General features: G+C 32.2%; 1 protein-coding gene across 1 annotated transcript in view; it reads left to right on the top strand.

Annotated features, from left to right (window-relative positions):
• The window catches only part of SLCO1A2 (solute carrier organic anion transporter family member 1A2), a 71,709-nt gene extending 44,206 nt beyond the window's left edge, over nucleotides 1–27,503 (top strand). Inside the window, exons 5-16 of the mRNA XM_006912669.3 lie at nucleotides 1,178–1,310; nucleotides 3,288–3,388; nucleotides 5,492–5,638; nucleotides 8,310–8,408; nucleotides 8,979–9,197; nucleotides 11,314–11,478; nucleotides 12,815–13,010; nucleotides 14,400–14,565; nucleotides 15,479–15,651; nucleotides 19,087–19,151; nucleotides 19,708–19,825; nucleotides 26,338–27,503. Of these exons, the coding sequence (XP_006912731.1) occupies nucleotides 1,178–1,310; nucleotides 3,288–3,388; nucleotides 5,492–5,638; nucleotides 8,310–8,408; nucleotides 8,979–9,197; nucleotides 11,314–11,478; nucleotides 12,815–13,010; nucleotides 14,400–14,565; nucleotides 15,479–15,651; nucleotides 19,087–19,151; nucleotides 19,708–19,825; nucleotides 26,338–26,551 (1,796 nt within the window). The 3' untranslated portion in view covers nucleotides 26,552–27,503. The remainder of the gene's footprint in view (nucleotides 1–1,177; nucleotides 1,311–3,287; nucleotides 3,389–5,491; nucleotides 5,639–8,309; nucleotides 8,409–8,978; nucleotides 9,198–11,313; nucleotides 11,479–12,814; nucleotides 13,011–14,399; nucleotides 14,566–15,478; nucleotides 15,652–19,086; nucleotides 19,152–19,707; nucleotides 19,826–26,337) is intronic.

The raw sequence follows: 27,503 nt of genomic DNA, 5'->3' as shown, positions 1-27,503 counted from the left end.
TCAACATGGATAGTTTTGATAATAGAGATTTAATTAATTAATTAATTAGTTTGTCTAAAGCATAATTGACATACAATATTATTTTAGTTTCAGGTGTACAACATAATGATTCGACTTTTAAATACACTATGCAGTGATCACCACAATAAGTCTAGTTACCAGATGATGGGGATTTTAGAAACCTAGAGAGGTCAGTGTGGTTGCTATGGCTATAGATGTGGAGCATTCTCAATAGAAAATAACACAGGGGCTAATGTCTCCTCTACTTAAAAGGAAGACTAGAAAGAAACGTTTGCAACAACACTGAGAAAATTAACTTCTTCAGGAAGAGTTAAAAATTTTTATAATTTTTAAATGACTTTCCTTATACATAGTAGGATCAAGGTGAATATTGATTATTGAATTAAAATGTATAATTTGAGAACTTATATGTTTGACTCTTTCAACCCTTTACTCCATACTTATCAAGTGCTTGTCCATAATAATGGGGCTTCCCAATTAGTTTCTTTATCCTAAATCTTTATCCTAAGCATGCAGGTAAATTTTTTATTGAGTTATTTACTCCTCAAATCCAGACTTACTTCTAAGACCACTTAGAAAAATGAAGAATCCACTATTTCTTACTTCTAAGGAAAGAAGTAGAAATAAACATAAATCTCTGGCTTGGTCATGTTGACCAGTACAAAGTTATATTTGATTCATAAATTATAAAACATTTATCTATCTGAATTTGACTTTTGCTTCTCTTTTTAAGCATAGGAAAGCATTACAATATTCTGTAGAGCAGCATGGAGGGAGAGGCCAGAGGTGACACACAATCTGACACCAACTTTTGCATTCTATTTCCTAAGGCTAGACAATCATAAATACAACCTTTAAGATTTCTCAGAACCATTCTTTAATTCCTCCCACTAGCTTCTCTTTCTCTGCTCTCTTTAACTGTCTGTGTTCCATAGAGATCTGTTACTGTATCTGCCAACATTGTGAAATAGCCCTCCTTCAGGGCAGAGTTTGTGTCATATTCATTTATTGTTTTATGACTCCCTAGCACCAATCCCAATATTTGAGATAGTGTTTGTACAATAAATGCTAAATGGTAAATGATTGAATGAGGTTGTTAATTAAAACGTTATTCATACTTATGTAAATATTTATTTTTATCTCATTTTTTTTCCAGGAAACCTTTTTTTGATTATATTTGTGAGTTATTTTGGAACCAAGTTGCATAGACCTATAATGATTGGTGTTGGATGTGTGGTTATGGGCATAGGGTGTTTCTTACAATCTCTACCTCATTTCCTCATGGACCGGTAAGTATTCAGTCTCTGATGACTTTTTAGGTTCAATTTCAACTGCAAGAAATGAAGCTTGGAATTTTTGTCCAGGAACAATACTTCCTAAGAGTACAGAGCACTGTTATGGGAACCAGAAAATGTAGATTCTGTTCTAATGGTCTTTGTGCTCTTGGCTTCCTCACCTTCACTTATATAGTCATGTAATTTTTTCAATTTATAAAATAGAGATTTGGGACATCTCTTTTATGGAGTCGAGTCTGGTTGTTCCCCCTCACTCCCATCCCAATGGCACAGAATGGCCATAACTTGTGTTATCTTAGGGAGGGATTCGCTAATCTTTTGCCTGGGAGGTGGAAGCTTGGTCACCAACCAGGTGGGAACGGGAATCTCACTTTTCCATGCGTACATTTTTTTCACCTAATATACCCCGTTGTAAGTATGGCCTCCCTATCCTGAGTGTGCCTGTTTGAACTCTCTAATGTCAAAGACCATTTTCAGTTGGAATAGCAAATGATGTCTATTAGGGTCTAACTGTTCCTTATACATACTTTAAGCCAGTCCTCTTGTTTTTTGAACCATGCCTACTCTGGCATTTAGAAATGTCTTACATTTTGCCCAAAACTTTCCAGAGGTCTGTGGCACCTATTTGTTTTCTCCCCTGCAGGTACTTACTTATGGTTGCATTTCTCATATCTACTAATTCAGTGACTACTCACTTACCAGTTTCCCATTTTCAAAATCTTATTAAACTCTCTCTTCTCATCAAATCTTTCATTCTCGTTATCCTCGTGGCATTATGCTCTTTCTTTTTCCATTTTAAAATCTATCGATTGTCACTTTGCTGATGTTTCAGGAATGAATGGACTTTGAATGAGTTATTAGATTTTAAGTGGATAAGTTAAGTGGAAAAGATATCTTATTGTCTCAGGTTATTTCTGAAGGGATCAGAAGTTTCCAGGCATAGAGTTTTTACTCTCTTTCTATTTTCTGTCCTATCCAAGACAATGTCGAGTAATATTCAGCTAGTATTTACATTTCTTTCTACCCCCTGCTAAAAGTGTTATTTCTTTGTCTGAAGCTGGCATATCTATTAGGATCGTGAGTATGGAGACAGAAGCTTTTGTCCACTGTTAACAGCCAAACACTATAGGTCTGACTGAGCAATTGTTCTAAGGGAAGGTATTTTAACACTCTGGTTCATTTGGAACTCAGAGGGCAAGTTTTCTTTTGGCTTATTCTTATCTAATAGAAATATAGAAATGAATCCAACAGAAAAACTTTGCTGGACATATTTTCTTCCACTGTTGCTTAAGTTAGAATAATTTACTTTCTGGGAAAAGGTATGTAAATCTTGTGGTAATTCGCCTAAGGTAAATGGTCATAGTCTATTAATCCTTTGTTCTTATGAGAAGAGAAAGTCTTTTCATTGTGCTGTCACAGTGTTTGAGGTTCTCCTTTGGTTTTTCATTATAATAGGCAAATGTTTTATTTCTCTTAGGGGTTAATGAACACACGCAGGAATTATTGTTTGGATTCTCAGAAAGTAGAGATATATTTCTTCTGAACAAACCTCATTGAATCCAAAGTTGGAGACCTGTTTTGTTGTGTCGTTTTTCTCCCAAAGCCTTTATCTTCTTAATTATACTTTATTGAGTCTATTATTTTTTTTAGCTTTTGTTCCTCATTCTACAGTAATTATTTCCAGAAAACGATCACCTAAAAACCACAAAAAGTTGATATTAAATAATCTAAAAGGTAGATATTTCACATGCAGGTAATAAAAAGCTAGCTGTCAAGGAATTGCACATTTACAATGAGTGGCAAGTTTTTTTTGATGATATTAATTTGCAATTATTAAGTGGCAAAGATGAAAAAACTTCTTTACTGCATTTGGATGGTACATCGTAAGTGAAGCAAGAAGTAACCTATATAATGTTCACATTGTCTTCATTAGTTTCTTAACATAGCCATGCTTTTCCTGTGTTCCTACAGATATGAATATGAATCTATCATTTTGGGCAATTCATCCTCAAACGGTTTCTTGTGTAAGGAAAATGAAACCCAGATTTTCAGACCAACAGAAGATCCATCAGGTTGTTACTTCGTTTTATTGTTTTCTGTTCAATGAATTTGTAACTGAATATGTTCCACTGAGGGGTTTTGAATGAGTTATTGGGTTTGATTAAGTGAATAAGGTAAATGGACGAAATATATTTTCTTTTTTGGGGGACTTTGGAGGTTATCCTGGAGGGGAATAGAAATGGCTAATAATAGAGAATGCTATTCGTTTTTATTTGAATATACTTATTAAGACTACTTTGTCCATTCTTTAAAATGGCTATTTAAAAGTAAGTCAGACATCCATCCAAGGACCACTGCAGAGTTAATTCCACAGAGGAAGACATCTTAGAGAAATTTTCACAGATATTTTGGTTTATACAATTATAAGAAATAGTAAATAAGAAATAGAGATAGAAACAAAGTTCAAAATATTTGTGCTATGTCACTGATTTTCTATAGCAGAGAAAGCAAACAAGCATACTGGAGTTCTGATTTACTCTATTTTCTTTCTGCTAAACTAAGAACTTGTCTTTGTGCCCCATTTCTCCCTCTTTACCAGTGATACTACTTTATAGTCCAAAACAATAGCAGTGTTTGTTCTGGCTTCCTGTAGTTCCAGACACCAACGTGCTAGTCTCTGTTTCTTTGTATGATAGGAGACCTATATAAACTGGTGATACTTATTCTGGAGGTGACCTTGTTGATTTATCTCAGACCAGAACTAGTCTTCCTGTGATGGAGACATTTTTATGCTGGGTTCATATCAGTGGAAGTTACAGTAGTCCCCAAGGCTGGGAATGTCACTGCCAGCGTGAAATCAGAGGGACCCAAAATAGTTTCAAGGAATGTAAAAATAGCTGTCCCAGAAACTCTAAACCAAAGGAACCCCCCAGGAAAACAAAGGAAAACAATAATATCAACAGTGGCCTGTGTTCTCTTGAGCCCGTGACTGACCCAAGTCCTATTTCCTGTGTTTTTCTTTTTTTAAAATCTGTATTGCAGTAGATGAACCCCAAACTTCTCAGTCTGGTGAATCTTCACAAAAGTGCGTTGATTCTTTAATCACCTAATATTTTCAGTTTTGCCTAGAATGGGCCTAGAGTTTGCCTGAGACCTCTAAACATAAATTACTGTATTCACCACAGAAAAAAAAATCTGAGTAACTGGAAATAGAAACTATAATTTTCTGGACTAGGAATAAGTGAGAGACTACACAAAAAAATTTCCAGATCCAGCTATGCTCAGGACCCTCACATCTGTGGGTGGCACCTGGCTAGTTTATAGTAGATAAGAATAAGTTGTTATTCACTTTCCCAAAAAGATGACTCCACAGAATACCCTCCTGGCTTGACAGCCATTTTGGCTTAGAATAGAAATACCAAGTCTTCAGAGATCCTCCTATCTACCTCCATTTTAGCTCTCTTAGGCCCAATCTTTGTTATTTTACAAAGCAGTTGCTGCTCCAAGAATTGGGGTGAATTTCTTTATCAAATGTTATTTGGTGGATATGGTACACAGGTGCTATAGAGAAAATGTGATTACTACCTAGTTCAATATTTTTTTAGTGACTACAAAATAATTAAAGCTGTAGAGAATTCAAACTTCAGTGAGACTCTTATTTAAATCTTATAAATATAATATCAATTCTAGGGAGAGATATTTGTGTGTGTGTTTTTTTTTTCCTCTCCCTAAAGTTAGTATGGAAATGGAGTAGCACTCACAGCAGTTAACTGAGTCAAGTAGTTGCTGGTAAACTGGTTCTCTTGAGGAGAAAAAAGGCTCCAACATTTAGTGTTTGCCAATTTCTATGATGTAAATATTCCCATCAAACTACCAATGTGTTGTCACTAAACACTGAATTGGAAAGAGATGTATATACTACTCATCTCTCCCAACTCAGTAGGAAGTGGATCCAGCATACCACTTACACTTGGCCATACCTAAGCACTCTCAGTAAATGCAAGAGGAATAGACCAATAAGTCATCACTGGCATAGTAATATAAATCATTTACAAGGTGCTATGCCACATGAGAACTGTGAAATACTTACCAAAAACTTAAAATTATAGCTTGTACTTACAGCTTAATATTTTACTATGAAAATACTAATGCAATGTCTTTTTCTTTTAATGCAGACTATGTGAAGAAAGTTAAGTCATTAATGTGGGTGTATGTACTAGTAGGAAATATAATACGTGGAATTGGTGAAACTCCCATCATGCCTTTGGGTATTTCCTACATAGAAGATTTTGCTAAATCTGAAAATTCTCCTTTATATATTGGTGAGTTTGAAAATCTGCTTTAGCTTTTTTTTCAGGATAGTTAAGTTCATTGAGAATGGATATTAGTTATTTATTTGGACTCAGTAATTTCCAGAATGACAAGCAGAGTACCTTGGCACAGTTGGTCATCAATAAAAGTTTGTTGAACCGAGTAATTACACACAATACCAGATAATCCACTTTGCTAAATCTGCTTTTTTGCTGTTGAAAATCTAGTACCCTCCATTTCCTTGGCACCACTCTATATCCAATCTAAAAGGTTTACAATGCCTTCTTTAACATGTCCCTTGTATTTAAAATTTTTCTCACTATTTTTATTATGTCTATTTTTGTTCAGGTTTTCATGACTTTACTTGTAGATTATTATAACTTCTTTGTTGGTCATTTTATTTCTAGTATCTTATTTTATTATTTTCTCATAAACATTCTTGTAGTATAATTTTTCTCAAATATAGTTTTAATTATGTCTTCTCTACTAAGTTAATGAAACATATTGGCTCTTTAATTTACTAAATCGGATCTCCCCACTTACTATTCATTGCTCTGTACTCAATTTATCTAGTTAGTTTTTCATATAGTTTTATTTCATCACCATCTCTCCATACTAGTCAGACTTTTTCATAATTTTCACAAATATCTGTCTTCATTCTTTTGGTTATGCTTCCTGAAAATTTCTTTTCTAAAACCTATCAATGTCACTTCCCAGAATAACCAACTTAAAACACACTATCTTATGTTGTCTTCCAATCTCCTAAATATTCTTAATTTATTATGGATCACTTGCTTATATTCTTTAGTTATTCCATCTGTTGTTTATAAAATTATAACTTTGAGTACAGGGACATTTTGTAATTAATATAGACATATGTTTTAAAAACCAGAAAAGTCAAAAAGAATGAAAGAAGATAGAAACAGAACTATACTTAATCAATATAGATTAAAATATTTAGGAATCATTAGCCCAAATAACTTTTGGCACTATTTGATGACTCACTGATTTCACAATAATCTTTTTCAGTGTTTTTCTATTCAATCCTTTCAGATTCCTTCACATACTTACATTGAAACAATACAAATGCTCGCCTGCAATAAAGTAGGAAACATCTTGTTATAACATATATTTCTTTACAACAAATGATAAGTTGTATAATATATAGAAATAACTGTGATGATCTCTATATTTAGTAAGATGAATGAAACATGGTCCATATAAGGTTTAGTATGTAAATACATAATTACAAATTGATTAAATCTGATAAATACCTGTGTAATTAATTTTTTAAAGTTAAATTCGATTTGAAACATTAAGTAAATAAAAATATGTGTATATAAATAAATTTCTACAAACCGGTTAGCTATACATCAAGAAAACAGTTCCATGTATGATTCTGGAGTTTAGGAGAGAACATAAAAGCTAACAGTTAAGTTTGAGAATCATCTATACAGAGACAATAAATGAAATTAAGAAAGAAGAAGTGAGGTTGCTATGCGAAGCCATATATATATAGTAAGAGGTGCTAGGTTAAAATACGAGGGAACACTTCTACCTAGTAGAGTAAGAGGAAGAAAAATCAAGAACAAAGTAGTCACAGTGGAAACAGTAAAGCAATCAATGTATCATTTTGTGAAAGTCTTAGGAGGGAAATGTCAAAGAGGAGTTGGTCAGCAATGTCAAATAATTAGGAGAGTTAGGAGGATGAGGGCCAGAAAACGACAGTAGATAAGTGGCAAAGAGATCACTGGTGCTACCTGAAATGTTTTTGAGTAAAATATGGAAGGATTTGAATAGAGTGAATGATTGGTGAGAAAGTAGAGGCAGAGTATAGTGAAAGGAAAGAAAACAGGGTGAATTTGAGATACTGTAAATATGAGTGGATGGGGGAGATTGTACAAGAATAAGAAAAGAAGTGTTTGGTTGAGCAAGACCTCGGAAAGAAAGGTGTTAATGTCAATAACTCGTGTGTGCATAGGGTGAACCAATCAGTGAACTTTAGAGACGGCAGAGACAACAAGCAAAAACATATTTTGAAGTAAAAAGAAAGACAGTTAAGAAGCTCATGTCTGGATTTTCAGTGAGCAGGGAGGGCACATTATAGATTCTGAATTGTGGACAAGTTATGAGATAACTGATGATGATATTCCAGATGTGTAAGCAGTTATGAGGACAGAGGGGATTGATTGAAATGGAAAATAAGAATGTGAAGAAGAAGAAAGGAGATTATGATAAAAGTGAAAAGAAGTATCAATAATAGTAAGAAGAAAGCCAGGGAAAGTTTCAAGTTGGAGATTTGGGACCGATCACAGGAAATTTATCAAAACATGATATAGCTTTAGAATTCCTCTAAAAATAACAAAAGAATCTTGTTCTGTATTATACCTTTATTAATAACATGATCCCAGCCTATGCTGCTCCAGCAAAACTTTACCTGTGATCCAGCAAAAGAGAATTTGGAGGCTTAGAGAAAGGGGCTTTTAATTACGAGTCTCCTTCTACAACATTCACAGAAACAAAAGAAACAAATTTGTTACTTATATGTACATTAAGCTTAATTTCCTTACAAATTGAACATCTAAAGCAAAAATAATTCTGTTTTCAGACTCTTCATGGAATTAGAACTCTTTATATGAATAAATAACTATATTATAACTTTATATTTTTCTTTATTTTTAGGGTTTGTAGAAACAGGAGCTATCATTGGTCCTTTGTTTGGACTTCTGTTAGCATCATTCTGTGCAAATGTTTATGTTGACATTGGATTTGTAAACACAGGTAATTCATTAAAATCTAGTTATACAATGTCTAGAGTACATAAAGCAATTTCAAGTATGCGATCACAGTTAATTGGTGCCTTACTTGACCTTCAATTAGCTAAATTAACTATACTTTCCAGGAGTGCAAACTAAAGTGGAGGAGTTCAGATATTTTTTTTTTTTTTTTTAATATTTCAAACAACTGAGCAGGAGTGCGAGATAAAATACTGATCTTCTGACTCAAAATTCAGTGCTCTTTCTACTTCAACGTAACCATATTTCTTGTTTTCAAAAAGCTTAAGCACATAGGCTTTAATTTCTTTTCACCAAGTAATCATTTGTGTATAATTAAATAGTCCTTGTACTTATTTAATAAGTACCTATTTATAAATTCCTTCCATGATAGGACAGATCTCCAAAGTAATTTATTGCTAGACGATATTACATACTACACATTGTCAGACAAGTTTTATAAATGTCTGACTTGTATACAACCGCTATACTTGGATAGAACCTGAGAATAGTAATTTAAATTTTTTTCTATAGTTCGTACAGGAAATAATGTTTATATGTGTATATTTTTTTACAGATGATCTGACCATAACTCCCACTGATATTCGTTGGGTTGGTGCATGGTGGTTTGGCCTTTTGATATGTGCAGGAGTGAATGTGCTCACTGCCATTCCTTTTTTCTTTTTGCCCAAAACACTTACAAAGGAAGGACAAAAGGATAATGCCGACATTAAAAATGACAAAGAAGAGAAACAAATAGAAGAGGTCAAGAAGAAAAATGATGGAATCATTAAAGGCAAATATAAAATTTTTAAATACTATATATTTACTTTTTGTTTTATATAGATATGTCTGTATTTTAGTCTTACACTATAACGTGCTAGAATGCATTAAGACAATTTGTCATTAATAGTCAGCAGTCAATAATGTCTAATTAGTCTGATTCTTCCTATGCTATTATTTGGTAATAAACAATATAATTTGAGAGCTGAATTATCTCAGATCAGAACAAAAGAAAGAAAAATATGCACTAATCCAAATAAGCGTATATTTCTGAAACCAAAAATATTAGCTTAGCTGTGAGTTTCCTAGAAGTTAAAGCAGAAAGAGAAAACATGATGGATCATATAATTTCCTATATTTGATAGAGGGAAGGATAATAGTTCTTAAAGAGAAAATCTTCCCCAAGTAACAAATTCTTAAAAAAGAAAAAGATCGTTATTTGTTGTATGATATAGGTAATATTGAATTACATAGTTGTTTTCTAGCCAACACAGGAGCATATTTCATGAAACAGTTTTGTTGTTGTTGTTGTTTATTTGTCAATAAAAGCTCAAAGTATAATGTACAGAAGGTGCTTCTGGTGGAAACTAAGCTAAGATAGTCTAAGTACTTAGTATTCAAGAATACTGATTCTTAAACTTGACCACATAGAATCACCTGGGAAATTTTAAAAATTATTGATGCCTGGAAATTCTGTAGTATTCTTAAGAGATCTGATTTTATTAATATGAGTATTTAATTAGTATGGTCTGGTCTTTAAAATTCTTAGAGTGTTCATTTAGAAGATAAGAAGTTTCTTTATCTGTAAAATAGAGATAGTAATAATTATAAAGTTGTTGTTTTCAGGCACATATTACTATTATTACTTCCACTAGTATTAGTATTACTGTTGTCGATATTGCTATTTTTAGTAACACCCATAAATTACAATACCAACTTGCACAGAATTTTTATTAACAATTAAAAATTCACTTAAACTACAATTGAACATAATTTAATACTTCTCAAATCATTAAGAGACAATTTAGAATCTTGAAAATTTAGTATGACATATAGAAAAGAATTCGAAGTACTAAAACTCATCTATTAGGAAAGGGATGTCAACGAAATAGGTAACTTAAAATGTTCCAAAGAGCTCCGAACACAACTCTTACACCTGCCAAGTATTTCATTCATAAATACGAATTCTACCACTCATTTTTTTTGCCTGAAGCTATGCTTCTTCCTCTTCCAATTTGCTTTCTTTATTGATACTTTGTTCTAGAATTGATTTTAGGCAGTTTATTAAGCAAAACAGGATAATATACAATAAGCAAGGAACTCGAGACAGAGAACATGAAGGCAGGAATAGTGAAAAAAACTATAAGTTAGACTTTGACACAAAATGGTGGCAGTTTGCTTGAGGTGGGCCACAAATTTGGCTCTGTTTTGTCAGTCCACACCAACAGGGAAAAGTTTGGGGTAAATTATTTACATGGTCCTTAGTATGTACCTAATGAATCAAGATCTCAGGGATTGGGACCTGCGGGTTGGTGTTTTAAAAGCAACCCAGGTAGTTTTAAGTACATTTTGTTGCGAACCATTGGCAGAACCACCAAAACAGTTGTTCTAAACAAGCAGAAAAATACCTGGAACTTGAGGATATTTACATTCCTTGAATTCCCATGAATTCCTTTATTTTAAATGTTCAGGAGTGATAATGTCAATATTTTTTTATGAACTTCTTTATCAAATTGATTTTCTTCTAGACTTTAGAGGTCAGGACAAGCATCTTTCATTTTAGATGATCTCAGGAGAAGTGAAGATATTGATAGAAGGAAGAAGAGAAGGAAAAAAGGAAATGGTGTGAACACAGGCAATATTTTGGTCACATTACAGTTTTTCCTTAAGACATAGTAGTAACTTAGTAAAGCAAGACTATTGTGTCCTGATCCTTGCCCAGTAAGCTGTCACTGACTCGCAGAATCTACCAAAACAATGATATAACTTTAGCTTTCAAGGGGTAAAAAGAATTAACAACATGTGAATTATAAAACAGAAAAACATAATTTAGAGGGGACGTTTCAGAAAAAGCCTATCATAAAATGCAAAATCCAGTTAGTTTGACACTTGTCATTCTTTCATTTCAGATTTTTTACCGTTCATGAAAAGTCTTTTTTCCAACCGAGTTTACATGCTTTTCATACTAGTAAGTGTGATACAATTTAATGCATTTGTTAATATGCTACTCTTCATGCCTAAATATCTGGAACAGCAATATGGAAAATCAACTTCAGACGCAGTCTTTCTAATTGGTATGTTTGCTCTCTGCCATTAGTAGCCCACTTCCCCCCACCCCGCCCCACCTCCACGCCCCGCCCCCTAGAACGGTGAACAGTGTGATGATGGGTCTAGGAAACTCCGAAATGGAAATCTGTTAGAATATTTCTGTCTCTGGTACATTTCCCTCTTCCGTTCTTCAGTGAAATCGACAAAGGGTAGGAAGAGAAGAAAGTCAGGAAATCTTGGTTTTTCTGTTCTCTCTCCAGTAAGAACACAAATTCAAAGTATTTGTGGAAATCTTGGGGAATGAACAAATTAGATACAATTTTCGGTTAGGCAATCCATTAATAAAAAAATGAAGACAGAGTTAATTCATTAGGAGTCAGTGTTTTACTCTCAGATTTTACTATTGGATGAATGAATTCCACTTTCCTCCTTATTTAGTTCCCTGGTCCCCCTGGTGGTTTGAGGTGTCTCTGCAGCCCATACATTCTGATTTTTCCTGTGACCACACGACCCCACCTTTAGTTTGCTTCTCAAGGGATATTTTTACAGTTTTGAGTGAATTTCCTAGACTACCTGCATCCACATTACCTCGAGTGTTTGTTACAAGTTCAGCTACCTGGTGCCCACCTCAGACATGCTAAATCAGACTCTGCTATGGGACTCGAATGGATTTTTCACAAGTTCTCCCAAGAGATTGTGATTCAGTGAGCAAACCCTGGCATATAAGAATGCAACCTAGGGCTGTTTCTTCCTTTTTTTTTTCTTTTCTCGTTTTTGGAGGAAAGAGTAGGGTAGAGAGAGTGCTTGTCAATAGCAGCAGTAAGCAGCAAGATATGAAATGTAAATATACTTGACAATCGGGCTCAGCAGTGATCTAATGTACCTTGAACTGAGTCAAATTCTTAACAACCATAATGGTAATAAACAGCAGCATGATCATATAAATCATATATATATTCATATATATTTTCATATATAGTCATATATATTCATATATATACATATATATTCATATACGTATACATATATATGTATCACCCCAAAGAATGGAAAACAATAAATTACTGGTGAAAAGATATATCAGTCATGATCTCTGCCTACATGAAATTTACAACCTACTGCAATAAATTGAATGATAAGAGCAATCTTCAAAATATACTTTGACATTGAAGGACATTTAAAGATCTCTCTTAATACATGTATATAATATGTGACCAAGTAAGGATAAAACTCTATCACTCTTCTTCACTGTGAATGGGACCAAAATATTTTCTTATGCCAAACATGTTAGGTAAAGGTGATATTATATTTGTTCCTTTGCTAAGTCACATTGTAAATATCATTTTTTTCTTGCATTTATAGGTGTTTACAACTTACCTCCCATATGCATTGGATATATAGTTGGTGGTTTAATTATGCAGAAGTTCAAGATTACTGTCAAACAAGCTGCCCACATAGGATTTTGGTTATCTTTAATTGAATTTCTTATATATTTTTTGCGTTTTCTTATGATCTGTGATAATTCTTCAGTGGCTGGCATAACAACTTCTTATGAAGGGTAAGTTTTTTACTAATGAATGTTATCACTTCGTACAGTTAATAACATATTTTCTCGAGTGATTACCTGTGACTAGACCATTTGCTGATTGGAGTTAATGGTGGAAATCCATAGTCTTTCATCTTTCCTCCTCCTGTCAATTATAACCCAATACATTCAGGCTCTAGGATTATTAAAGAGGCTGGGAACATATCACAGGGTAGTGAGTTTATGATTGTGTGTGTGTTTGTTTTGTGATATCCTAGTAGGTATTAAAGGGGATATCAAAAGAAACGACCTATAGTTTTAGGTTGCATTGGGATATGTCATCCATGTATTTCATACTTCCATAAACGAGTAAAATTAAGAGTTGACTATATAGTCTCAATCGCCTTTATGTTTCCACAATGAGCTTAAATTTACCGTAACTGAATCTTAATATATAATACATTAATTCATATCTTTCATTTGTATAGTTACATCTCCAATATTGAATAGTTTTAGATTTGTATTTTGAGGCTTATCTGGGTTTATAGGAAGGTTGAGTGGTGCTAGAGATCGTGGTCCCGGGTTGAGCAAGGTCACTGTCCACATTCTCTCATTGAGTGAGCCTGTAGGCTATGCTCCTTGATTGGGCAGGGTCACAGGCTACGTTCCCTGACTGAGCAAGGCTGCAGGCTGTGTTCAGCAATTGGATAGGGCGATAGGCTGGGTGCTGATGCAGGGCAGTGTTAGTTGCTTGACAGTATCATAATACTGTAGATTAGGCTCTGCGGCTGCTCAGGATAACTCTTCAAGCTCTCGGTTATGTGGAACCAGAGACTTAACAGTAGAGCAAGGCTGCTATCTTGGCTCCTTGCCTTAGTGGGATGATGGATGAGCTCTATGGCTGCCTAAGTTCTCTGGCTAATCTTCCTACATGTGTGGTCTCAAGATGGCAACATAGGTTGTTCCTGATACATCTTTGTAGAAGAATGTATTTGTTTACTCACATAGTTTTGTTCTGGAGCTACATATATTATCTATATTATATATTAAATTGTAGATTTTGATCTTCAAGTAAGCACTTGAGATTCTTTTCATAAAATATGATCTCTTGTTACTTTCCACCATATGGATCAACCACAGGGATTAGGTCTTTATTTTTGAGTTCTAATATCACCTGAAAAAAAACCTCTCATATGGTAGGCACTCAATTAATGCTTGTTTATTGGCCATTTGTTTCTCTAAATAAATCATTGAAAAAGTGCCTTTTATGCCAGATCTGTAGTGCCCAGGCTACACACTGATGGTTGGAAGATTTCTGTTTTTATTTTGGGGAGGAAAGAATATTGTGAACTGAGATGAAAAAAGAAAGAGAAGATGCTCTAAGGCTTTCAACATCCATGACATTATTTTAAATCATTACAGAACAGCACAAGATTTATATGCTGGAAATGCTATCCTCGCTGACTGCAACATGGATTGTAACTGTCCAACTAAAATATGGGACCCAGTGTGTGGAAGCAATAGTTTGTCATATATGTCAGCTTGCCTTGCTGGTTGTGAGACATTCGTTGGAACAGGAATAAACATGGTACAACAACTTATCGGCCATTTTTTTTTTTTTTTAAACAGAACTTCTCTTTTATGTACTGCATTGGCACTTTTCAACAATGAACTGGGTGCACATTTGAAAAAATGTAAAATTAACCATCTTCCTTAAAACCTAATTAATTTTTTTTGTGTGTGGAAAAAATTAATTACCTTCATATGCTCACTTGATTTACTTTTTTCCCTTAGATTTTATTTTAAACATTCACAGTGTCTGAGCACTGATCTTTAATTCATAGCAGTTGACATTATTACTCAGATAATTTGTTTTAAAAGTACTCAACTGAAATCTTTTTATCAAGGTAAAATTGGCTAATTGTTTTACTGGGGAGTTTTTTGGTCTGTTCATTTGTATTTTTCTGTATTTTACATTCTGGCAGCTTTGTAAAAAGAATGTAAGATGGAATTAGGCAAGTTTTCTTGCCTAAAAAATGTTACAATACTTAAAATGTTGGCTGGTTATCAAAGTAAAATATAAATTTTGATTTGTATTAAAATCTGGAGACATAAAAATTCAAAAAGGGTTGATTTTACTCTGTTTTTGCAATAAACTATATTTTTTAATAAAGCTTTGTTTAAGTACCTAAATATTTCAACTGAGCATTCAGAAACAAATTTTCTTTGTCATCGTGGCAAAACAGTATATATTTTTTAAAAACATGATTTCAGATAGCTGAGCTCTTGCAAATTTACTCCATATATTTAGAGAGAGATATTGTTTTTCTGAAACCATTCTTCTGTGGTTTGTTTTATGGTATGATCCTGAAACTATGAAAGAGATGAGAATAAGGGAATAAACAGTCCCTATCTTTATTCAATTGGGCATGTAAAAATATTTGAGATTTCTGTTCAAATATTTCTTTCTTAAATAGGATAAATGGTTATTTTTTGGACAGGTATTCCAAAATTGTAGCTGTATTCAAACATCAGGAAATTCATCTGCAGTTCTTGGGCTGTGTGGCAAAGGACAGGACTGTTCCATGATGCTCCAGTACTTTTTAATCTTGTCGGTGATCAGCAGTTTCATTTATTCTTTATCTGCCATACCTGGATATATGGTTCTCCTGAGGTACACTAATTGTTTTCTTTATATAGATTCCTTCCTGGTCATTTATTAAGGTGATTTTTTTACAAAGCCGCTTGGCGCACCCGGTACCTAAGAATTCTGTGCTCTAACATACCACTGATTAAGAATGTCACATTAAACATTGTTGAATTTTACAAAATTTTAGAGTTAGTAATATAAATATCTCCATTTGTATCTTTCCGTCCTTATTTCTTAGAGTTAAATTAGTAAAACTCATTGTTTAACACAAGAAGAGATACATTTATATTTTAGGGTAAACCATATGAAATGGTCATTTGGTAGGTAAAGAGTGATTGCCTAGCAGTCATATCCTATAGTCCAACTTACAAGACAACAGAGAGTAAAGCTGTCAGAAGTCCCAGTTTCACCAGCTATCGTCTATCTACAGGGGATTAGGCAGATCACTGGACCTTCTGAGCTCCATTTTTCTTTAAGAAAAAATGGGCATAATAATAAATGCTTCTCTCTCTAATCAGGCTATTTTGAGACATACATGTTGAAAGGTTTAGTAAAACCAGGAAATTGCAAAGGGAATTCAAACTTTGGCATATCGTACATGTGTTCCTTTAATTACAGCATTCTTCATACCTAGTAAATAATTCTAAACATGTCTAGTAAACAAAGTTTACATTTCTTTCTTTTTAAAAATATTTTATTGGAACTCAGAAGCAGTGTTAAACTAATCATAATTCTCAGTCCCATAGCATATTATCATTAGAGATTGGAGCAAGGTTTCTCTCTTGTTTTATTTCCTCTTATTTTTATTTTTGTCCTCTCATTCCCCACTTCCTTTCATCATAGGCACCCACAAATCAAAATTAGCTTCTTAGTTATTAGTGCATTATATAGCTTTACTATATATGGGAACTTTCTATAGGTATCTTTTTATTATTTGTTATTCCATTTTTATGTTCAGAGAACATAATCTGAAAGATGTGAGGTTTTAAGGGAAAATATTGGGGCTTTCTTTGGGGCCTAGTGCATAGTTAATTTTTGTGTGTTCCATGTGTTTCTGGAAAGAATGTATACTTCTGCATTTTGGTTATACAGTTCCCATATCTCTTAGATTGAAGTAAATCATTGCGTTATCTAAATTTTGGGAATCTATAATTGTTTTTTTGTCTACTTAATCCATCAGTTTTTCAGAGATGTTTGTTAAAATCTAAAAATTTCTAATGTCTTTCTCCCTGTAGTTATGTCATTTTTTAATTTATACATTTGGAGGCTATGTTATATTATGCAGATGCGCCTTTGATCACTATACTTCTAAATTATATACCAGCCTATAATTTTCCTCTTGATCTTTTCTACATTTTTTTCTGAGGGAATTTTATTCAATTTCTTTTAAAACTGCTGTTCTGAGTTTCTTTTGGCTCATTGTTGCCCATTATATCTTTTTCCTACCCTTTATTTTTAATCGTCAATCTTCCATTTGTTAGTTCTGATAGTGTAATCTGAGATTGGTGAGTTTAACCTACTTATCGTTATTTTAATTACTGTGATAGGGCTTTTTTTTGCCATTTTATTTCATATATTTTATCTGACCTTCCCTTAGCTGCTGCTTTTTTTTTTTTTTTTTGCTTTCCATTATATGCATTGGATTTGCTGCTTCTGCTTTGAAAACTATATCTTTCAAATGGTTAAACTGATTATTGAAATTCTTAACTATGTTTCTGTTTTTCTGATGAATTTCAAAACTTTTCAGTATTAATATCTACTCCTTAATAAGACAAGTACTTAATCATGCTCTCAGCTCTTTTCGTGTCTCTACTTTTTTCCTTCATCTTTTTCCAAGATTATACTATACGTAGAGTTTAACACCTAGATTTTTATGTATATACTTATGCTTTTCTCCATTTTTGTGGACTCTCCATGAATTTCCTATCATGATGGTAGAGGGCTGCAACATCTATGTTACTCAGCCAGTTTTAAAGAACTATTTGAATTTCTGTCAGCACTTCTTCCATAATTTGCATTTTCATTTTTATTTCTGATTCCTGGATTCTAGAAATTGTTATTATCAATGCCAATTAATTACAGTATTTATAGAACAGTTTAAACTGCTTACAATTTCTTAACTATTAAGATTTATGCTTCTGTGAGATTACAAAGAGAGATATTAGAGATAGAAAAGAGAAAGTCTTTGGTAAAATTTTAATGCCCTATTTTTGTATTAAATGGAAACCACGGGACCAAGAGAGTCATGCTAGGTCTCCTGGATTTTCTTACTTCCTTCAGAGTAAAATCACTGATGTTTTCTAAATAACCTATGTGTTAAACATATAATGCCAAGTTCAACTGTGTCTCAACCTGAGTTTGTAGAGTTATTAGAATCTAGTAAAATATTTGTACCAGGAAAATACCAATGAGATGATGTTTTGTTAAAAATGTATTTCATCTTTTTGTAAATAAAGCTGCTTTTATTTTCTCAGCTTTAAGTTAATCAGGGAAACTCAAAATGAATTCTTTGAGTAGCAGTGCCAATGCCGAAGTGAGTGGGACACAAATTATAGCCTTCATTTCTACTTATAGGCATTTCAGGCAACAGTGGAAAGGTGGGAGAATTTTTAGAGAGAATAGAGAAATCTATGTGACTCTTGAAATTGTACCAAATCACTTAAAATATGTTTGCTTTGGATGTTTTCATCACTTTTCTTTGAAAATTTTTATTCTTGCTGTATTTCTTTCTTAGATTTACTTATGTAAATTCTTGGCATTTCTGTATTTTATTAATATAAATAATTTAAATACAGCTAATTTTGCATTGTTCTTATTTCAGACTGAAGGTTGAACTATTAGAATCAAGAACTACTACTTTAATAAAAGGATAGATATTGATTGATATGAAATATGTTTTCTTTAATAACTTTCTGATAGAAATGAATGAGCAAAAAGTGTTGGGTAATTGCCAATGACCAGAAGTGAGATTCCTGTGTAGATACAAATTTGATAATTAGGTCTTGAATAACCAAGACCTGAGTATGCAAGAAAATTTTGTATTGCTCAATGTTACTAGTACACAAACAGTTCTTTTAAGAAACTATGGCAGTTTTTATTTTTTTTATTTATTTATTTTTTAAAAATGCTTCATTTTTAAAATTTTTGTACTTTTTAAAAATTTCATTCATGTCCCCACACCTCTCCCTTTTGACAACCATCAGCTTGTTCTCTATATCTATGGGTCTCTCTGATTTGATTCATTTGTATTATTTTTTAGATTCCACATATAACTGAAAACATACAGTATTTGTCTTTTTCTGTCTGACTTATTTCACTTAGCATAATACCCTCTAGGGCCATCCATGTTGTCATAAATGGCAAGATTTCATTTTTTTTTTATTGATGAGTAATATTCCATTGTTGTGGTAGTTTTTAATCTCTATTTTAGTTTTATTCATTAATTTATTTAATTTTTAGGTGTATCAAGCCTGAAGAGAAGTCTCTTGGTATAGGATTACATGCATTTTCCACAAGAGCATTTGGTAAAAATAGTTATTTTTCCTAACATTATATTAGATCATTATTAAATACGAATTAAATTAAATTATTCTCTTAGAGTAATGGTCTAGTAAATACCCCATCTGCTTGTAAACAGCACTTTGTAAATAGTAGGAGAATGAAGTACAAGAAGAAATAGAGAACTTTCTTTTTTACTTGAAAATGTCCTATTTGACCTTAATTCTAGTTTTTATCTGTTAGATTTGAAAAGCAAATGAAGAGGAAATACTACGTTAAAATAAAATGTACACATGATTGGCCCAAAATATTGCAGAAAAAAGTATAAAGAATCATTAATTTAACGTTTTCTTCTATTAATAATTTTTATGTTGCATTCACCCATCGGATTATTTATCCTTTATAATATGGAAATTTTACAGTGAAAGTAATCTTTAATTTCTGAAAATAAAAGTTAAAGCATTAGATTTATATTTCATTAATCTTTATTCTACAAATAGAGAAAATTGAAATGTTTTCAAACAAAACAATGTATCTTAAGTCTCCTTTTTGATGGATTTTTCTTTCTTCCTTTTATTATAGCTGGAATTCCTGCACCTATATATTTTGGTGCTTTAATGGACTCCACATGTTTATACTGGGCAACTTTGAAATCTGGTGAGTCAGGGGCATGCAGGATATATGATTCCACCAACTTCAGGTAAAGACTTTTTTAAATAATTGTTTTCTTAGCATAAATTGCACATAAAATGGCACCATTAATGTCTAACATTTTCTTTGTCAAGTGACTAGCATACTTTTTGCTTTGTTTCCAGAATTGTTTATGATACTATATCTCCATTTTTAATTTATATACTAGATAATAAATGTTTATTTATATACTAGAATTTTATTTCCTCAATATTTTCAAAGTACGTGATAAATATAAGCATGGATGATTTCCTTAACCCACCCTTTCAAAGTGTTGTTTGTTAAATTGATTACAGTCAATACGTTATTGAAGTAATGGCTATACATCAGCTACCTCTCTAAATTATGTTAGTCTCTAAAGTATCCCCATTTCTCCTACATCATTTTAGAATCTTACTAGCCTCAGTCTTTACTTCCTTTCACCACTTCTGATCTATAAAATTATACTTGTTCTCTCTCATTAAATTTTGCTGACACAATATTCTTCATGTCTCTTTAAGGCTTATTTTTTGTTAATATAGATCTAATTTTGAACAAAACACATATGATAGCATTAATGTTTTTGAACAAAACTTTTCCATTTTTCTCTTTCTATTTCATGCTCTTTTTCATTCAGAGACCTGAATTTGGTTTAAATTTATATGAACATCTCATGATGGGGCAGTAAGAAAATTCTTTTATTTACCTAAAAACAATTTTTCATTGTTTAAAACATTCTAAGGTCTTATCTTGATCAGTAAAAGGGCTGTCAAGAACTGTGAAGAGAGCACTCAGCATGAGATTCATGTTTTCATTAGTTTCCCCTTTGCCTAAAGTTACACAGGGGTAAAGTGGAAGTGGGTCCAGGTAAACACTGCACATGCAATGGATTTGCATCATAGTTGAGGAACCCCGAGGATTACAAGTGTAGGTCGGCCTCATCCTGCTGCTTAGGTTTCTGTTGATAGTGGCCTTAATTAAATGTTGTTTCAGACAAAATAATTAAATTTGGTACCTTCTTTTGTCAGTCAGATACATTAGAATGGCCTGTCAAGTGTATTCATGAGAAAATTCACTGGAAACTAATATAGAAACAAGAGGTAGATATTGTTGGTAGTCAATTCTCCATGGGTCCCTAGAATTTCTGCATAGCTTGTTAGCAGATTTTTGTTCTGGACTATCTTCTCAAGGATGTTTGAACAGTACATGACCTTGGAAGATATAGATGATGTTTCCCTCTGGAGCAGAGTTTGCTGTCTGGGATGATAAAGATAAAATCTCCTTCTGGGCTAAGGTGGGCAGATTTGTTTGCAACCCATTTAAAAGATTGAGATTTCCTAAACTTTGGATTTCTTACCTGGGTCTTCTTCTGTGTCACCCCTTTGGGATTTGAGGATTAAAGAAAACTAACACGAACATGAACTTTGTGTTAACTGCTGCAATTACAGTAAAAAAGTCCTTTGTCACTGACCCTGGAGTCTTGTATCTTCTGTCGGCATCCATGCAGTTAGGGCAGGCTAACCTAGCATAAAATCCAGGTAAAATCTAGAACTCTTTTAGAGTTCTGGAGAACAGATATACTGATTAACTTTATATTTTGACAAAAATAAGAGGATAATCACTTAAATTTATTCCCATCTACTAGAAACAGAGAAAAATATTAAGAAAAATTCAATGGAATAAGAAATAGGAAAATAAAAGCACACACAATAAGTTGAAAAAATATGCCTAAATATACCAGGTTTCACAATAAATGTAAACCAATTAGACTCACTTTTAAGAGATAATGACTTCTATATTGGAGTTTTCAAAATTCTAGTTATATGTTGTTTACAAGAGACAGTCTAAAAAATATAATGCAAAGAAAGGTTGAAGACAGAGATCAGAAAAAATATACCTGGTGGATATTAAATCAAGTTTCCATTGTTATATTAATGACTGTGAGACAAAATAGAATTCAAAGTGAAAAAGATTAATGGAGATAAAGAAGATATATATAACAGTTATAAACCCATATAATTATATATTAACATAACCTCAAATATGCAAAACAAAAATTCACAAAACTACAAGAAAAAATTTACAGAGTTGAAAATTTTAACACACTTCTCCAACAAGTGAATATGAAATACAGACAAAAAATTAGTGAGGATACATAGTTGCACTACCAAATTATATGAGGGTTATCTCATAGATATATAGCAATTGTTTAACCCAACCATCAGAATATATATTCCTCTCAAGCCTAGAATAAACATTTATAACAATTTACCAGGTCCTATGCTGCAAAGAAAGCTTTTTAAAAATTCCAGGCAATGATACCATATAACCTGTTTTCTGTCCCTAATGCAGTGGAATTAGAAATCTATGAAAAAATGTTGCCAAACTTCACATGTTTGGAATTACTCATGGGTAAAAGAATAAATTATAATAAAATAGATAAGTAACTACAACTCTATGTCAATGAAAACATGGAATAGGAAAACTTACAAGATGAAGCTAAACCACTACTCAAAGGGATATTTTGAACTTTAAATATATATGTGTTCTTTAAAAAGAGTGACTACTAATAAATTCAAATTTAGAAAAAGACAACAAAGTAATTTAAAGTAAAACAACCTGATAAATGATTTAATAAGTTATATATTGATTTATTTCCTATCTCAAATAAACAATAGATACAATATATTTTTAAAATTCCAAAGGGACAAATTTAAGTTCAAAGATAATTATAAACATCATCCTGGACATCCTGTTTTCCTGAATCAAAAATTGATCAGTAACATAAAGAGAGTAAACAGATCTGAATTCAAAGGCTGAATGCAAAGTCTCTAAGTCTAGAAACAGACAGTGGTTTCTGGGAGATGAGCTTCCAAATGAAAAACAAAGTACTTCCAAGGACCCAAGAAACTAGATCTAGATTCAACACTTTAATCCAAGTGGTGGGGTAGAACACTCTTGGATTGGGTTGAGTAGTATCCCTCAAAATTTCATGTCCACCTATAACCTTAGAATATTTTATTTGGAAATAGGGTTTTTGCAAATGGACTCATTTAATTAACTTAAGATGAGGACATACTGGAGTAGAGTGGGCCCTAAAGCTATTCACTACTGCCCTTATAAGAAGAAGAAAGGAAACACAAAGACACAGACACACAGGGAAAACTGTCATGTGGTGACAGAGGTAGAGATTGCAGTGATGCATCTACAAACCAAGAAATTGTAAGGATTGCTGACAGTACCAGCTAGGAAGAGTGGAGGAAAGATTCTTTCCTGGAGCCTTCAGAGGACTCATGGTCCTGACAACATCTCAATTTCAGATTTCTAGCCTCCAGAATTGTAAGAGAATAAATTTCTGTTGTTTTAAGCCATTATGTTTGTGGTGCTTTGTTTCAGCAGCTCTAGGAAACTAATGCAAACCTCATTGTAAGAGATTAAAAATTACAAACAAACAAACAAACAAACAAACAAACAAAACTTTTGCAGATCATTGCTTTGTTACTGAGGAGGGAATAATACACAGTTACACTAAAAACTAAACCAAGTGACATGTTCCCACTGTGGTTATTCCCAGTATCACTATGAAAAATCATCCTTATGAGAACTAGGTTGACTTAGGGCCTGAGGAATTGAGGAAAGGAAAGGAAAATCTATCAGATTTGGAGGAGTAAATGCAAAGACACAGAGCAGGAAAAGAAAATGAAACCAACCAACCAACCAACCAACCACCACCAACAAAACACTCAAAAGGAGCTTGCAATCTAAAACTTAAAAATACGTGAATAAATCTAATAGTAAAAAAGATAAGCACATAAATTACCAACTGAAAGATGATTTCATTCCAGACTAAATTTAATGTAATATAAGAGTATGACAAAGGTTTTAAAGTAAGTATGCTTAACCAGCTCAATAGGATTAAAAAATAGTAAATGGTTGGCATTTACTATCTGTTAAAAATGAACAAGAAATGATGAAAGAAGTAACAAGCAGAAATAAGAATATCAAAAGAAACTTTAGAAATATTAGAGATTAAATGTATAGCATTGAGATAAAAAAGGAATTCTAAATATGTAATAAATTTCAAGTCAATGTGATTAAAATAAGAATTAGTGAACTGGAAGAGAGCACATAAGAATTTATCTAAAATATAAATTTTAAGAGAGACATGAATTTTCAGATGAAAAGTGCATTTCAGGACGTGGTTCCACAGTGTAGCGGTTAGCACAACTGCTTTGCATGCAGAAGGTCCTAGGTTCGGGCCCCAGTGGAGCCATGGTCCATGGTCTACGGCCACGCCACCCTGAACGAGCCCGATGTCTGATCTCGGAAGCTAAGTAAAATAATACTAATAATAATAATAATAATAATAATAATAATAAAGAAAAGTGCATATCAAATGTCTTGTAGAATAAATATAAACAGATCTATCAGAGTAAGATTAAAAATCCTCAAGGTAAAAAAAAACATTAAAATTACTCAGAGAAACATGCATATAGTTTACAAAAAAATAATTAGACCAATAGTAGATAAATCATCAGCAACAGATCTTAATATCTTTATGATCCTTATTGCTTTGGGTTCGGGTTGAAACAAAATCATAAACCAGAAAACAAGAAATGGGCAAATGTGGCTGCACATAAAATTTAAAATTTTATTTACGACAGACGATACCGTAGACAATGAAGAATATTAGAACACAAATTGGGAGCATAAGAACTCTCACACGCTGCTGGCAGTGAATAAAAGCCATGGAGAACTTTTGGGCTATATTTACTTAGTTCCATAACCTAAAACCTTTAGATAAACTCATTTTAGAGAAACTTGCTCATGTGCACAAGGAAACATGTAAAAGGAGGTTTATTGCAGTATCGGTATTAGAAAAAATTTGAACAATAAGTGTCTCATAGGAAACTAAATTAATAAATTGTTGTGTATTCATACATTGGAATATGGTGCAATAGTTAAAAATAAACAAAGTAGAACTACTTGTGTAAACGGTTTTTAAATGGGCTAAAATAGAAAATTTTAGAGTAAAACATTTAGCATTATGCCATTTATTTAAAATGTAAAAATATATAAAGTAATTGTATATATCAAGAATGTTTACATACACACTTTATAAAACTATAAAAATAAACTAAGAACAAACTTCATAAAATTCAACATAGTATTACATCTGGGATGGGTTAGAAGATAATCAAATAATAGGGGTACACAGAGGACTTAAATGTATTAGTATTTTCTTCTAAATTGGTCTAAAAATATAGCAATATTTAATTATTTAAAAAACCTGGGTGGTGAGTACAGACATGTTTAATTTTTTAATTTCCCTGTATTCTTAAAATGTTTCATAATAGAAAATTTTAGGAGTAGAAAGTTGAAAATAAAAAGCAGAAATGAATAGACTACATACCAAAAAAATAAAAAGCTATATTTTTTAAAATATTAAAATATAATAATAATGACAATTATCTGAAAAGGCAAGTAGAGAGGAGATACAAATAAACTATTAAGATTGAAAAATGGAATATAAATACAGTTACTTAGGGATTTTAGACATAATAATTTGTAAACATTACACGAGAACTTTCTAACCAAATATGTATTACCAAATTTTACTATAAACATATAAAAACATGAATATTTTTATAGCTATTCAAACTGAATTGGTCAAAATTCCCACTTTCTAAAAGCACCAAGTCCAGATGCTTCTAAGGCAAGTTTTACAAATCTTCAGTGAATTGATGATTCCCACATCATACAATTTACTCCAAGAAATGGAAAAAGAAGAAAAATTTTCCTCTATTTACAAAGCTAGCACAATCTTTATATCTACATTAGACAAGTTCAGTACAAAGAAAAAAGTATAGGCTGATTTTACTTATAAATATACATGGAAAAATCTTTTAAAAAATTAACAAATTTAATCTAATAATGTGGAAAAATTAACTGATAGAGTTTATTTTAGGCATGCAAAGATAATTCAACTTCAGAAAAAGCTATTAATGTAATATACCTTCTTAACATAATAACAAAAAATTCGGATCTTCTGCTAACTATGTGCAAAAATATGATTTGGTGATGTTTCACACATCAATAGTTAAGACTTTGACCAAACACAGAAGAGAAGAGAGGAACTTCTTTAACTTAATTAAGGTCATCTTAAAAATAACAAGAGTAAGTATCATTAATGGTGATTCTTTGGAATTATGCTTATTAAATACTGGAATAAAACTGCAATCACTGTCAATATCAAATTTAAGTTGGAAGTTCTATTCAATGTAAAAAAATAAAATACAAACAGTAGTAAAAGAATAGAAAAGAAGAAAATAAAAATGGATTTTCTAGGTGAAAAATTCTAAAAAAAACCATTTTAACGAACAATAAGAGAGTTTGGCAAAGTTGCTTATATATGACCAACATGCAAAACAATTAGCTGCTGTTGTTTTTATGGGAATAAAATATTAATAAAGATATGCAAAACTAGTTTATATTCACCACACTATGTGAGATTTAATGTGTTTTAATTTTTTCTTTTAATAGATACATCTACCTTGGACTGCCAATAGCCCTAAGAGGATTAGGCTTTATCCCAGCTCTTTTTATCCTAATTATTTTGAGGAAATATCGTCTACCTGGTAAAAATGCCTCTTCAGGAACTGTAGAGGCAAGAGTTATAAGGAAGGAAAATGAGTGCCAAGAAATGGACCAAATTTCCAAAGTTTTGAATAATGATGAATTGAAAACTAAACTGTAATGTTCTATTATATCATGCTTCCCAGAGTTGGAGAACACACTACAATTTAATTGTTTTAAAATCAATAGAGGTACTGCACATAACTTTTTCTTGTCTTTAAGAATCTCAAAAATATATATATATTTTTTACTTAAGATGAAAAAAAGTTCACTGATGGTATTTCTGAGACATCGATGGCATTAGAAGTTTTCCTCAGAGGGACATTTATAACAGCCCTCAAAACAGGATATCAGAGCCAAATTTATTTTTATGTTAAAATGATAATTTCTCTTATACATACCATAAGAGTATATTTCCCACTTCTCCTTTTCCAAATGATTCTAAAAATTTCCTCCTGTGAAATTTTTATTTAATTTCTATTTAATTCCATTGAATTTCTGCTTTGATATTGGTGTTATTCAGAGACAGAAATTTTCATCTTGCTTACGTAAATATTTAAGTATTATATTCAAATTTATTACTTCCAAGTTAAAGAAGTCTGTGTGTTTTTATTTGATTTAGAAATTGTTCTTTAACTTTTCCTATTCATTTCAGACATGACTCTTTCAAAATAGATTACTCATCACTTGCTTCCAATTCATTCCCCGCTTTATTACTCATGCTATATATTTCCTCATTTTGTTCAGAATACTGACAAACTTAATCAGGTTATTAAAAATCATGTAATAAAGATTGTTAGAATTTTTTTTCAGCAATTCAAACCTAGTGACTAAACTCTCTCTTAAAAACAAGAGTCTGAGCCAAAGGATAAAAGGGTGATATTAGAAAAACATTAGTCCTTAAAGGCTACTTGTAGTGAAGATATTGTCAAAGGAACACTTTCCCAGATTCAGGAGGCTTTCTTAGATCAATGTTTATGCCACGCACAGTGTCCTAAGTTAAAACACAAGCACTAATTCCATAAACCATCTTAAAGAATGAAGCTTTTAAGAAGCAGCTTTTTAAAAACTGA

This window comes from Pteropus alecto, unplaced genomic scaffold (genome assembly GCF_000325575.1).
Source record: "Pteropus alecto unplaced genomic scaffold, ASM32557v1 scaffold103, whole genome shotgun sequence".
Taxonomy (NCBI): Eukaryota; Metazoa; Chordata; class Mammalia; order Chiroptera; family Pteropodidae; genus Pteropus; species Pteropus alecto.
The sequence above is the reverse complement of the archived record's forward strand: the minus strand, read 5'-3'. Positions and strand labels throughout refer to the sequence as shown.